The sequence below is a fragment of the Falco biarmicus genome, chromosome 4, assembly GCF_023638135.1.
Source record: "Falco biarmicus isolate bFalBia1 chromosome 4, bFalBia1.pri, whole genome shotgun sequence".
Lineage (NCBI taxonomy): Eukaryota > Metazoa > Chordata > Aves > Falconiformes > Falconidae > Falco > Falco biarmicus.
The window spans coordinates 65,204,310-65,219,221 of NC_079291.1; the positions used below are offsets into that span (position 1 = coordinate 65,204,310).

At 41.2% G+C, this 14,912-nt stretch overlaps 1 protein-coding gene across 8 annotated transcripts in view; it reads right to left on the minus strand.

Moving 5' to 3' along the window:
* DOT1L (DOT1 like histone lysine methyltransferase) overlaps nucleotides 1-14,912 on the minus strand; it is a 76,668-nt gene that overhangs the window by 46,427 nt on the left and 15,329 nt on the right. For 7 of the 8 annotated variants that reach the window (XM_056335496.1, XM_056335494.1, XM_056335492.1 and 4 more), the window contains exons 2-6: nucleotides 12,852-12,895; nucleotides 10,296-10,370; nucleotides 7,974-8,037; nucleotides 6,174-6,402; nucleotides 2,712-2,806 (exon numbers count right to left, since the gene is read on the minus strand). In XM_056335496.1, coding sequence (XP_056191471.1) covers nucleotides 2,712-2,806; nucleotides 6,174-6,402; nucleotides 7,974-8,037; nucleotides 10,296-10,370; nucleotides 12,852-12,895 — 507 coding nt within the window. Of the gene's footprint in view, nucleotides 1-2,711; nucleotides 2,807-6,173; nucleotides 6,403-6,706; nucleotides 6,826-7,973; nucleotides 8,038-10,295; nucleotides 10,371-12,851; nucleotides 12,896-14,912 lie in introns of those variants that run through there. The other variant, XM_056335495.1, reaches the window with a different exon arrangement.

The window sequence follows — 14,912 nt, forward strand, 5'->3', positions numbered from 1 at the left end:
AAGATGCAGCTCTGTTTGTGGATCCCCAAGACTTTTGTTTGGTGGGTCTGGCATTTTTTGCCATTAACACTCAAAGGATAGGCAGACAGACAACTACTGTATGTAGTTTAGTTTCCTTTAAAAAATAAAAACAACTTTGCTTCATCAGGGCCAAGTCAAAGCTGGCATCTTATTCTCCCCACACTTTTCATCAAAGTTACATGTTATAAGCAAGGCAATCTGAGCTGACAGTGCTCAGCACTAAAAATGGCGCAACCTTAAGTAGCTACTGTGTTGTGGTACATAATCCCACAGCAAGTAGGAGGCACTGAATGCAGCCCAGTCTAAGCCCAGATAGCAAAGGAACAAACAGGATAAAGACAGGTCTGCCAGGGTGAACGAGAAAGCAGAAAGCAACATGCAAGGCACTGCAACAGCGAATGGAAGGAGCATCACAGCTACTGGAGCAACCAGGGAGAATGGGTCAAAGCACATCTAAACAGCCTGGGGCTGCGGAGGAGGGAAGGCCTGCTGCTACCCAACCAGGTCGCTGGCACTAGTTTTCCATTGCCCAAATACAGGAGAAAGGAACCAAAACCCCCATACATCCAGATAGCTTCGTGCCTTACAAATATGCACCTCCAGAGTCACAAAATCTTGTCCCCATCTGTATAAACTGACCGTGTTTAGCACAGGTCATCAGAGTGGCAGTGAGGGTCCAGCTACACCTATTCAATACATTTGAAAATGAAACTCAAGTGTCTCGGAAGACCGGAAAAAAACCCAAACAAAACAAAAACAAAAACTCCTGAGCTTTAGGACTTGACTCCACCTATGGGAGGGCCCAAATTTGGAGGTAGCAGGCAGAGGAGATAAGGGAGAGCAGCATAGCAGGAATTCTGGCTTCACTGACAGCTTGGAGATGGTGAACACCTCCATCAGTTGGTCAATAAAACAGTGTGTGTTGACAGATGTGTTCTAAAATTCTTTATGTTTCTAAAGCACTCCAGAACTCAGTAGGATAACTCACAAAAATCTTCACTATTTTCATACACTGTGTGAACTTACATTTTAATATTTTTTTAAGACAACTTCACTAAAAATCCATAACGTTCTTCCTCCTCAGCTGAGGCTTTTCAAAGTCATCTGCATTAATTATCATAGTAACCAGAGATGTGTTGCCACAGCCAATCTTAACTAGAAACTTAATCCAATCCCTTCCACAAATGTTTGTCAGAGATGGGGAGGAAAACTGGTCCACTACACACAGCACAAGGCAGATTAGCTGTGCACAGGCAGCTTCACATGTTCTGACACTGCAGCAGCTGCTGAGTTGTTAAATCTGACAGGACATTGTCTGTAACCAGAAGAATAACACAGTATATTTTGTTCGTCCAGTAATAATGAAATAACTTATGAAATACTGGTGTACTTCTGAAACTATGAAATACTGGTGTACTTCTGAAACTGAAGGTACCCCATGTGCTCTTAATACTCAATTTGTGGGTAACTTTTTTTTTTCCCTAATCATTTTCACTATAACCTTGTGTTTGCACAATGACATAGAGGGGTATTAGTGAAAGTGAGAATTTAACTTTCCCTCTTTAACACCGATCTTTAAGTTTACCAGTAAACACAGACAAGAGTCCAGACCTTGCAAGTGACTACCTAACAAGACCAGAATGCTCACGCAGAGGGACTGCAAAGAGTACTCCAGTTGGAAATTTCCACTGGGTCATGGCAGGAAAAACAAAATAGGATTTTTAGATCCTTGTCTGATTCTCTTTGCCACTGTGTTTACGCATTTTTGCCCACACCACTGAAAAGGAGGATCAAGGATTTTTTTCTCTTCCCCTCCCTTCATAAGGTATAATTTTCTAGCCCGTACAAACTGAGTCAGCTTGTTTTAGCAATATGGAGGGTAAGTTTCTGTTCAGACTACTGAAGAAAGTAAACTTCTTATGGTAAGGCATGACTAACCTCTATTGTTTGCTTGCAGCTCAATTGCCTTCCAGGTTTGTCTTGGAACTGATTATCTTTGTGTCTCCCCATTGGCACAGCATTAGAAGTGCAGAGAAAACTGTCTGTCTGACTAAACATTATGGTTTTCTTACAATAAGACTTCATTTAGGTGCCTGCTAAGCACTTATTAACCAGATACAGGCTAATTGACGAGGCCCGTGTTGGGTAACAGTTTAATAACTAAGCTGAACTTCAACTCTAGAACATTAAAAAGGGGCATCACTACCATAAGCAGAAACACAGCCTTTAAAATCTTTAAGAAGGTTTGTTTGGTGAATTCATTCCTAGACTTGCTGAACGCTGTGGTCTCTGGAAGCCCTGTATCGGAGCCATTTCAGACACTGAACGATCGCAGGTGTCCAGGAGAAGCTTACACTGCTTCCCTTTGAGCAGCTCCTATGCCATTATGCTAAAACAGCATTACATCTCCTAGTCCTGACACCACTTCAGAACCATGCCAATGCTCCTGTGCACCCTGTGAGCACTGCTAGCAAATGTCCAGCCAGACTCCTTTCCCCAAGCATGCCCTGCTCTAGGTCTCACTGACCTGAGAAGCAAAATCAGCGAGGGCTGAAACTCTACTTTTTTTTCCTGTACAGCACTTAACAGGAATCCTGAACCACTTAGTGAGCCTTCAAATAAGGCATATGCACACAACTCCAAAAAAAAAAAACAAAAACAAAAACACCCACACCACCAAAATACCTCACCTCAGCATATTTGGCTGGAATATCAGCTTTCTCCACACCGTAGTGATGTTTGCAGTTTGTGGCTGCAGCCACTTGAAGCACCACCTGACCCACACCTGCAGGGAAAAAAAAAAGAAAAGAAAAAAACCAAAACCAAACTAACAAACCTGAGGACAAGTTTCAGTAGAAAACCACTGCAAAGGGAGATAAGAGCTTTCAGAGCAAAGGGCAGCAGGAAAAAAAAAAAAAATAATAATCAGGTAATCCGTGGGACTAGGGTTCAGGGTACAACGTCACCCCACAGCTGCGTCTGACAGTTCCCGTACGAACCTGCCTGTCTCTCAGCTGAAAAGCAGATTCAAGGCAACGTGCGTTACTGAAGTCCCACTTCCCGACCAGATGTGCAATACCAAGAACCTGTTTTTCAGTAAAAAGGGTTTACATCCCAACTAGAAAGTAAGCAGCACAATTTCACTTTTCTTACAGCAAAGTATTTCTAGCATTGTGGCTCTGAGGTTTACATTTTTCAATACACCGCGCTCTTTATGACAAGAGCATACAACTACAACATTTACCACAATGTTTGTATTGAAAATTATTAAAGGCTACTTTATTAAATCCTACAGGCTCATTTCCACAAATTCACACAGGTTTCAGAATAGCTGCGTTATAATTTTTTTAAAACTGTATAAGCATTCCTGCAAACCTACAGGTTTTACATTGTAAATCACTACCTAATTAAGTAAATGAACAGTTAAGACAACCCCTACCACATCCCAAAATAAATACTTGTTGGTCACACACCTACGCCATTAATTTAAAGACTGGTTATAGTCTAGCAATATTTATACTGGTTTTCACCATGAAATGCAGCACAAAGTCTGAGAAGATGTAAAGCTTATTCATATACGAGCTACTTTAGAATACTACGTTAGAAAATATTATAGGGTTCAACACTCAAAATTTCAGGAGCAACCACTACGCTGGCAAGACTGAGTCTTACTTCAAAATGCATGATTCCCATCACTCCAAACTCTACCTGCATAGATGCTACCAACAGTAACCAGCTACTTTTTTTCCTACACCTCGCCTGAACACATTCCCTGTGCCCCCACCCCAGCTTATGCTAAAATGACAAAAAACCACTCATTAGATTTCTCTCTGTATGGGCAACCCGCATTTTACCCACCATAGAGCAGTACCATTCCACATTTGTTAAAGCAGTTAATTAAGATTTTCTTCAAACATCCAATATTCATCCACAGGACGTTGATACATCGCTTTTCGTCTCTGACTAACACAAAATGGGTTCTTGTCTCACCCATGCACTTCATCACTCTGCAGATGACCATATGGGAAACAAGAGTGGATCTAAGAGGAGAGCCCATTTCAGAAACAGAAAACATACTGCTGTTTTCCGTGCCGCTGGCTGCCGGCGGCCAGCGGCACTGGTAATTGCAGGGGTGGAACTCCTGCATTTAAACCATTACCACTATCATGTTGTCAGGCACAACGAGAACTCTAGTGCTGACAGGGTTTTTTTGGTTGCTTTTTGGTCTTTTCACCAACTCGCATTTTGCACACGTATGCATATTTCATACGCATGCAGGTAAGGATGTACAAATTTATGCAGGGGGAGAACCTGGACAACCAAAGATGTGAGGCAGAACTGTTCTGCTGTTTCTTATTTCTGAAGAGCAAGGAGGACAAAGACTAAAGGGACAATGAAGAACACACTGCATTGTCAGATAGCATACGATACAGCGTAAGAAGTTGTTAATCTTGTCTGTCTTTGCCTTTTCTCTTTGCAAGAACTTAACTGCACTGTAATTGCAGTTTGCCTAACGATGATGCATACCTCCACAAATTCCTCCTGCAATGAGCCACATATTCATCCCTGGCATCTCACACAAACTAACAAGAACAGCCCCAGCACCCCAGTGGGGGGCTTAGCCCTGCTGTCAGCCTCTGCCAGATGCACATCGTTATTGGAAAGGCATCACATTTACTGGTAAAACTAATATGCTATGACAGCGTTTTCATTTATACTGCATGCGATACCGCATTGATTACAATTTACAAAAATTGAATGAAGTACAAAAAAGAATGAAGTACAAACTCAACAACTAACTCCTGGTTTTGTTTCAGCACTCCAAACACTAGAAGCCAAAGGCTTCTGAATTCAAACCGTTCCTTACATACAAGCTTTTCAGACTGAGTTTTTAATCTTGGAGCTTGACCAGCAGTATAAAGTGGAGAAGTTAGCAATAAAAACCTGATTTTATTTCTGACGATAGCAGGTAAAAGTGTCTAATATTTGAGCTTGTTACATGATTAGCAGCCCTACAGGACTTCAGATATGATCTTTCTCAACCTTCCTGAACAAACAATTGCAAGCATCTATGGCAATTTTTTTCTTCCAGATGGAAAATAGTTTGTCAGGTCTGATGTCTTTCCAAATGTCTCATCTGAACATAAGTCACTGAAACAGGAAATTTCAGACATAGGTCCCACCGACGGAGGCAGGGGGGTTAAAAAAAATAATAATTCCCTGACTGAAGATGTATTAAGTTTTGCAGGGGATGGCAGTCCTGCTGTATTTAAATTCAAAATGTATTTCGGGTTTACCAACTGAATGTATTTTGAAATATTGTTTTCTCAGAAGTCCTGTATCATACAAGCAACAAAACCAAAACATACTTCATTTAAAACTTTACAACCATCCAGTAAAAGGGAAAATTCTTATTACTTCTTTCCTGCTCTGTACCAGATTTTAGCAACAAAAAGAACATCATCTTCTTAGTATATCTCTTCCACATGTGTTTGAGTCATCTCTGGTTTCTTTACGAACTAGAAACATATATTTCCTTTTAAAATTCTAACCTGTTCACGAGATCAGTTGTAGGCTGTAAGCTAGATGTTGTGGGGTCTCACAAGGCAGCTGTTAAAGCTAACAACAGTCTTTTTTGACACACAGAAGAGTATGTCAGAGGGAAAAAACTGCTTAATTTTCAGATTCCCCACCAAGTGCTTCACGCTGGCATGGGAAGGGTCAAGAAACCTCATTTTAACATATGAAGGACATAAACTGAATCCACTGAAAACAGATGAATCCTTAGAAATGGAACTGCTATTGTTACCTTTCAAGCAACATTTTTAATAGTTTCTTCTTTACAAACGTATCCACCAACAGCAACAGAAACCAAGTTTTCTGTCACACCGGTTTATTGCATTTGTCGACCAACATTTCACTAACACCACAGGGAAGAACATCTAGAATGTCCGTTTGGGCCTATTTAATCTTGTCATAAAAAGCAAGGGCATCATTGGGGATTATCTAGAAAAGGTGCTTATCCTGGAACAATCCTTCACCCCAGTTCACTTTCCAAATATGAATTTCAGTTTGTTTGTTTCTTTAAAGAAAGGGAAAAACAGCAAGCAAAAAGGGAAAAACAAAACCCACTTCAGTTACTAGTCACTTACCACTGCCCAAGTCAACAAACAAATCATCCTCTGTCATTTTAATTTCATCTATCATTTGGGCCACTAAGTCAAAGGAAGTTTCTCCGTAAACCTCTGGGGAAAAGGGCTCATAGTTGTTGAGTTTCTCTGGATCAGTCACCGAGTGGTTGTAGACTTGCTGCAGGATGTGCCGGAGGAGCCCGTTGGAGGGACGAGTGTTCAGTTTCATCGGCTGCGTGGTTCCCTTCCACTAAAGGTAAAGAGCAGGAAGAAGGTATGAACCCACGGTGAGGACAAGGAAACATCACCAAACCCAGGCTGCACTGGCGTAACGTAGAAATGAGAGAAATGCCCTCCCATCCCCTCTCTCACAAGCTGGTCTGCAGGTGCTCTGCAAAGATAAAAACAGTGAACACCACTAAAGAAATCACACAACACCCTACCCTTTTTCCCACCTCAACGAATAGGTAATTGCAAATGTGTCTGCTGGAAATAAGCGGTAAAGGGGAAATTAAAGAGATGTAAAAATGAATAGGCAATGTAAAGCTGAATACCGAATAGAGCTGGAGTAGCTGTAAAAAATTTTTCACTCATTTTTTGTTTAGTGATCGCCACTGAACTGTTGTGGACTGTACAGTCAAGAGCAGTTTCATTTTCTTTCAGGAACCGTAGGATGGGAGGGATCATATGTACTCAAACAGGGAGTGGCAGGAAAGAGATGAAAATCAAGTTTCCTTTCTTCATCAGAAAAACCCTGTCCTAAACATAAAAGTTGTTAAGTTTTAAAAATGCCCATCTCTCCCTTTGATAAAAACAAACCAAAAAACGACAATTCCACAATCCCTCCCAAACACTTCTCTGTTTGAGATTCAGATGGCAAGAAGAAAATTAAATCAATCACATTTGCCATTTCAGACAGCAACTGCAAATGCTGAATAGCTTCAAATTCTTAGCTATTAACCAACATACACACCAGGACACCCGAATCCAAACAAGCACAAGTTTTAGGGAGTTGTAAACACACAAAGAGAAGGGAAGCCTGGCAAAAAAAGTATTGTTGTCTTAACACTGCACACTTGAAATACTTCCCACAAGCACAGCAGAGAAAAAAAATCCAGCTATACCTTCAACATTAAACCAAACAGTAACATTAATTCATTGTTCATGTTTTGTTTCCTCTAGCTCAACCTTTTATAAGGGGTAAGAAAACCAAAAAAGCTTGTTAAATTCGTCTGAAAAGACATTACATGCTAGTTTTGCCAGAGTGATCCTGCAGAACAGAGTGGCTGAAGCGAGTGGCAAGCAAGGAAATTCCTAAGCCATGGATCACTTCCACAATACACGGGAGAGTTCATATGGATTATTTAAGTACCCATAAGCCATAGATTTCCCCATGCAAAAGTAAATCTATATGATAAATCCCCGTGAAACATCTACATGCTTTCCCCTAAAGGTAACTCAGCTATTTCAAAGTGCCAAAATAATGGTGCCAGAAGTGCACACTAAAGAGTAATAGCTTACAAATCTGCAGTTAGGGGGGAAAACACATAATTTTTCTTTTCTTCCTACAAGAATGTCCCTCCACCAATACTAACTCCTTGACTGCCTGGGTGTGATCAAGGAAATAAGGTTTAATATCAGACTTAAATCCCCCAAAGAATGGAAGTGCTAAATGCTGATGGTACAACTAGACTAACAGCAGGCTAACTTGACTAACCTACCATCCAGCATTAAGTCAGTCACCGCTTTCGGGATATTGTCTGTTACATGTGAATTCGAACCAGCTAAATGTGACGGTGGGTAACAAAGGTAAATACATACCAACTGATGAATGCTATCAATGGCTCGGTTGTACTTGTCACAAAGCCTCTGCATGCTTTCAAAGCTACGCGGGGAGAAAGAACGCAGGGTCAGTTAAATTCAGAGAGCTCAAACGCAGGTTTGCAGGTACAACCTTGTGCTTTTTTTGTCATCATACATACTGTAAGTAGGTGGCCAGTTCGGGGCTGTTTCTTGCAGAACACGTGGTTATATACACAGCCTTAGGACTCTGTAACAGTTTCCTTTAAAAAAAACCTCCCCAGTAGACCAGGAGTATATGTCAAATAGTATTACTTTCTTTAATTAATGGGAAAAGAGCTGAACTCGAAGTATGACTTATTACAAAGTTTTGTATTCTCATAGTCTATTATTTCTTTTCCATATTCTCAGCTGCACAGAAATTTAAAACATCTGTAACTTTTTCTCCTTTGTCCCCTCATCCCTCCACGATCATTGGTCCTGAGACAAGTAGATACTTTTCTAGAAATTAACCCTGGAACTGAAAATGCAGACAGACCCAGGATACAATCTAAAATTTCACCCATCAGAAAAGCACACTGATTGCTTTATGGGCTGGGCTGGGATTACAGTCAATTCAGGCAGCTGCCTTAGTGACAGAAGCTGAGAGGATTAAATAAATTCATCTCAGGCCAGGGAAGAAAAGATATTACTAGGAATATCATCCGTTACATAATCAGACCCACAAAGCAGCAGCAAAAAAACCCCAGTAAGGAGCTACAGGAGTAAGATAATTAAATCATGGCCATTCCCAAATCCAGAAGGGGGGGGGGGGGGAGGGGGGGGGGCTGGGGGACATCAGAAGAAAGTGGCTCTTCAGTCTCTTGTGATCTTCGTTACCACTGTGCTGGCTAGGACACCTCAGAGGAGTACTGCTGACTTCCACTTCAAGCTTTCATCTGCCCATGCTCATGTCCACATTAAGACAAAGCAAGAGGCTGAAATGGGTTTCTGTCTGCACAGCCTGTGCACTACTATAATCTGCTGCTTTTCATTCACATCCATGTCTCAGTCTATTTGCCACAAGTAATTTTTCCAACAATGTTTTTCACGGGAAGCAAAAAGAGTAAAATCATTACCAAAATTACAGATTTATTACTTCCTTGAGAGGTTGCAGAAAGGTGAGGTGTGACTTTTGGGAACAGATGGGTTTCTCTTTTTATTTGGTGTTGCTGCTGACCACACTGATGCTCCCCAGGTAAACGTGCCCAGGGAGAGTGCCAGAACTACAAAAGTTACAGCATTACAGTCGCTGGAAGTAATCCACAAATCCAAATTAATGGATTTGATGACAAGGGATGCTCAACCCTGACTTCTCCTTTTGAATCTGTCAGGGGGAAAAGAGGAACCAACACATCTTGCAATGGAACAACTAAAATTAAGACAGGAGGAAGAAATACCTTAAGCAGATCATAATAAAGCAGATCATGATTGAGCAGATCTGGTGCTCAGGACAATAGCCTGTGATTAATTACAGCGATGTAGTTGCATCTGTAACCTCCTTCTGAAAGTTTTGTCATGCTGTGGACTTGAACCAATTCAGTCTTTCCCATGAAAGCAACCAAAGAGTTTTTTGTAAACTGCAGCTTGAGGGTCATCTCTTTTTCCAGTCTCAGTATAGCCAAGTCAATGCACATCCACCGACCTCTCCACAGATACACCGCAGGTTGGAATCTGCCTCTCCCAGCCTCAAGGTGAATGCCACGTACTATACGTTCATTTTAAGCTACTCATGGAATAGATATGCACATGTAACCACAAGCATCTTAAAATGACTTCTAACTGCTCAGAAGACCAGGATGAATAGCTTGCCTTTTAATTTAGCCCCTCACCCAAACAGCATCCCACTTGCACCGAATCCTAACCAGAGGAGGGATGGGGCAGGTTAACCTCCTACAGGCACAGCAGGCAGAGAACATGGCACTGGCGGACAGCTTTGGCATGCCACTTTCTAAACAGGAATTCTTAGCTACTACAAAACCAGAAACCTCAGTGTCATTCAGATTCCTAACACTGGACACAGTCCAACAGCGCAGATACCGATCATTGTTTCAGAATGAGTAATACCAACGTACAGCAGAGCTCAACTTTCTGCTGTGTGGAGTTTCCAATTATGTCCTTAATCCAACAGCCTTTGCCAATATTGCTGTTACACATTTCCTACCAAAATAACTCCACAGAGTCTGAAGCCAGTTCTAAAAGAAAACTTCAGTTCATGATGTCTAAGAATAACCAGTTACAAACTAATTCACTATAAACTGTGCTGGCCTGTCCTCCTGGTGGGAAAAAAAATGTTCCTCTCACCTTTTTGTATCATAGTCAATTAAAACGTAGTTTTCCATAGCAAGCTTGAGATCTGGAATTTCTTCACAGACCCATCTGGAACAAGAAAAGAAATAAAAACGCCTTCAATTAAGTATAGTAAGGTAGCCTGTCTCAATTCTAGACTGGCATAGCTATATGTTAAGACAGAATACTGCAGCAGACCTGAAAGATCACAGTATTGTTAGGAGTAAGGCAGACACCACAAAATTCTAATTGGAAAGCTGCAATAGCTCACATTTGTATTGAATAAACAGCAAGGTGCCCATAGACATTGGCAGTAGTATAAAGCTCTTGAAATGGCACAACTTCAAAACAAGGTGATAAATGTATTCAATGCATCTAACAATACTCAAAGCCATGGCTGATGCTAATCTAACATAAAATGTAATGCAGAAGTGCAATATTTCAAAAGAATGCTGATACCGTAACAAGGTTTGACAAAGCTGAATATGGATAAGACACTTCCTACATCACCCCAAAACAATGCCACCAACCACTCACCCCAAGGATATTCTCCTCTGTGTAGTGCTCTAAACTGCTCTTACACTTTACATGACCCAAGCCAAACCAGATTTTCAAAAGTTATTTTGATAAAAGATTCCTTTTACATACTGAGTTAACAAAGCCCTGTATGTTCTTGCCACTACAAATGGAAAGCGCGCACCCACTTGCCACACGTCTGATGATGACATCTCACAGAAGAGATCTTTGCTCTTGGAACACTGGAAGATTATTTCCTTTCAAAGACAGCTTAAAAGCCACATAAGCTTTGCACACACTTTCCTCCAAAAGCATTAAAATGGGAAAGCACTATCACCACAAATAACCTCAGAGCATGTCATAGGATGAATTCCAGTATTAACAGCACAGTTTCTTCTTTGTGCACCTTGATGTGTGCTTCAATGTTAAAATTGTGGGGGGGAAAAAAAGAATAATAATGACTATAGAGATCCAGCAAGTCTGGTTCCTTTTGTGAGATTCACACTTACCAAATAAATATACAGGCAAGTAAAAAAGGACAGAACTTCTACATCTAAGGCTGACTCTTCTGACTAATATCTCCTGTCTCCCTAAAAAGGTTAGGGCTCTGATCTAAATAATTTTTTCTCTTAAATTTCAGGAATGGGCAGTCAAAAGCTGTCTATCACTGGCTTGAAGAGATAAATACTTCTTTGCATTCTTTTACCCACCACTTCCATAACCACATTGCGGTTACTTTGCACAAGGCAGGCACAAAAGCCTTCTAACACACTGCATTCACTGCAATCTTGCTTAAAACATGGTTGTGAAATATTACTTGGGGCTCAACTACTTTCTAACCCAGTTTTCCCCTTGCCTTCAGCTAGCACAGCACAGAAAGCCCTAGCACCAATGACTCCAGCAATCACTTCCAGCACCACATCTGTTTAAATCCCTTTAGAAAGGGTCTTCTCAATAATCACACTGACTAACGATGCCACAAGCTCCCAAGGCACCAGATCTTATTAACAGCGGTACAAGTGAACTGGAAGTAGTGATGGCAAAGCACCCTGTGTCAAGGTTTTGTAGTTAGACACTTCTTCAGAAGAAAAATTCTCAGCTCTAGCCCCATTACACATTCTCTCGACCACAGACCATGGGAAAATACTATGATTTCATGTGCATAAAAGTGATACTATCAACACCACCACGCAAGCACTTAGCTGTCACGCTCATGCTGGGAGCAGACGAGGCTCACTGCCTTTTCCAAGGCTGTATGTGACTGACCAAAGCACAGGTGGCTCTGCAGGCAAAACATCACTCTCTGAACCTCGCCTGTATCTGCACCACCCAGCCTTTACAACCCGCTGCAGATACAGCCCTCAGACAAGGGAAGCCCGTACGGTAAGGATCTAAAACAGTTAACAAGAACAGCTTTTAAACAATCTAATGCGGATAACACATTAACGTCCCTCAGGTGTTTGAGGAATTTGTGTTAGCATTTAATAAAAGTTGTTCTGCAGCAAGACACCTCCTAAGCCTGCTGAAATAACGGCCAGCCATGTCATAACCACTGCCTGTGCTGGGAAGTGCTCAGGCTTCCTACTCTCCATACCTGTCTTTCACCTTTATCCTCCCATTTTCCCCACATTGGTCAGAATTAAGAGGAACGCCAATAGGGACATCGTTCCCAAATAATGCAAATGCTAGCAATGCTGCAACATGACAACAGGGGGAAAGGGAGAGGGTGGGGAAGAGGATATGCAAGATCAGAACTTTATACATCATGCCAATGATATTTACTAAACCTTGCTTTTTTTAAAGATCGAATACAGGCTGCCATAAGCACTGAAACTGAGTTTCACTACTTATTTTTAATTCTGTTCAAAAGGGAATAGACTATGGCAAGTTAAAACAAAGTCTGTTTGACAGGGAGATTTGCATTGCAGCAGTATCAATTCAGCTCAAAAATAATTTAGAGCTGCTGAATTATAATTGTAACTTCTGCACTCCTTTGCATCTTGTCTCAAGACATCTCAAGACACAGGTCTAGCCATATCTGCGTTGAACACTTACCGAATTGTCTCAATAATTTCATGAGCAGCATCATGGTGTTTGTCCTGAAATAAAAAGAAAAGAAGAGATGTTTTCAGAGAGACATCAGGTGTACTGTTTGTCAGAAGATTTCAGGAATCACCATCTTTTTAAGAATATAGGTGGCAAGCATACCAGGAAAGGAGTCTTTGACTGCCACTCAGGCCATTAAACCCATCAAAATGAGCCCTCAAAGAAAAAAATAAGGCTTAAGGAAATACATTTTGCAAGTTGCTATGAACTAGCAGAAGATTTACATGAAGGAACTGTCATTCTAGTTATTTCTTTGTCATTTCCTGAAGTCAGGAATTGTGTAGCTGATACCCTTGAGGATTATTGGTATGCAGTTGAACTCAACTGCAAGTTCCACAATGAACAGCTGATTTCATCCACCTCGCATCTGGTCCAGGCTCACAGCTCCATATGGGCAGCAAGATCCTAGCCCAGTGAATAGCTTTCTAAAATAAAGCATCAAATAAACAGTAGGAGTGGGTATCAGCGTAAAAGAAAAAAACCTCACAGCGCACAGAAAAAAAAAAAAAAAGAGACAGCCTGAATATGCCGACCTCTTAGTGAACTGAAAAATAAAACACACATGCACAAAACACATTAAAACTTGTGCATTGCACGTACACACTAGACTGTAAGGCACAGATGTTTGTTGACTTTAATTTGGGAGTTTTCTCAGGAGCAACAGAAGCAGTACTGAGTTTAGCAAGCCATTCCAAATTCATGCTAATAAAGCCCCTGGAGCTGCATGTATATGCACTATGCTACAAAAAATTCTGTTTTAGGGAAATTACAGGAGTTCCTATCTATATTGTTGTATCCATCCTGCGAAGCCTTCGTTACCAGAGTCCATCTCCACAAAGTTGAGGTTATATTTAGACATTTGTTTCTTGAAGTGGCTTTGACCTTTTAATTAGGAGTCTAGTATCTAAGGATCTTCCAGAGTTAAAAGTGTAAAGGCTCACTCACTCCCAAATAATTTCCCTTGTCTTCTGCTGCAGAAATGTCACTTCTATAGAGTTACCAGAGGGAAATTCTATAGCAAAGGGTAGGGACAGGCAACAGAAAGCAGAGATTAGAGGCAGGGGAAGGAAGGGAACGCAAGAAGAGAAACACTAATGGACAGATGACAGAAAACAGCTGGGATTATTTCTTCAAGACATGGAAGGACATAATATTAAGTCAAACAGAAGCCTTTTCTATCAGTATCACAGCTTTTGTATTTGCATAAGGAAACAGATTTCCCCATGTACGACCAGTTTATACACATAGGATAAGCCAATCTTGTAGAAGTTCTCATTTCAAGAAAACTGCACACAGCCCTTCAGATACCTGGATAAAAGTCTCATGACAGAGTGGTAGAGAGGCAAACATTTCTGAAGTCTGTTACATTAAGAGTATGAAGCAACACTTCCTATTTTACTAGGAAAAGCTTTTGTTTTCAGAATGCAAAAAGTTAACCCCAGAGCTAGGAATCACACGAGAGACTAATCAAAGAAAAACAAAACATGCCAGCTGACAGTATCAAAAAGAGAAAACAGCCAACAAAAGTAGTCAGGACATTTGGGATCGAATACACTGTGTCCTAGAAGCTGAGTGTTACCTTGGTCATGTTTCATAACAACATGCCGATGCTCCACAAACGCCCCAAACACGGCGAGCCACGCGGAACAGATCTGGGGCTGGGCTGCCTCCAGTCCTTGGGAGGTCACGCTGGGCCAGGACTGGGACAGCCCCAGTCCAATAGAAACCAACAGCACCCATAACCAGTCACCCCATTTAAGTTCAGAGATGTCAGGTAAGTCATTCTGTTGACAAACCTTCGCCTAGAAAACAGGGAAGCACCTGAACTGAAATCTGTTCCTGACTCTCCGTGCCCATATAGAAGAAGCATACAGGAGGAGGACTTTACTTTCTTTTCATTTCTTATCTGCAAAGTATAAAAACAATGCAAGACAGTCAGCTCATCCATAAACATCCCCTATAAATTTTCATGTTTCACTACGCGCAGAATTATCACAGCAGAAACCCTCT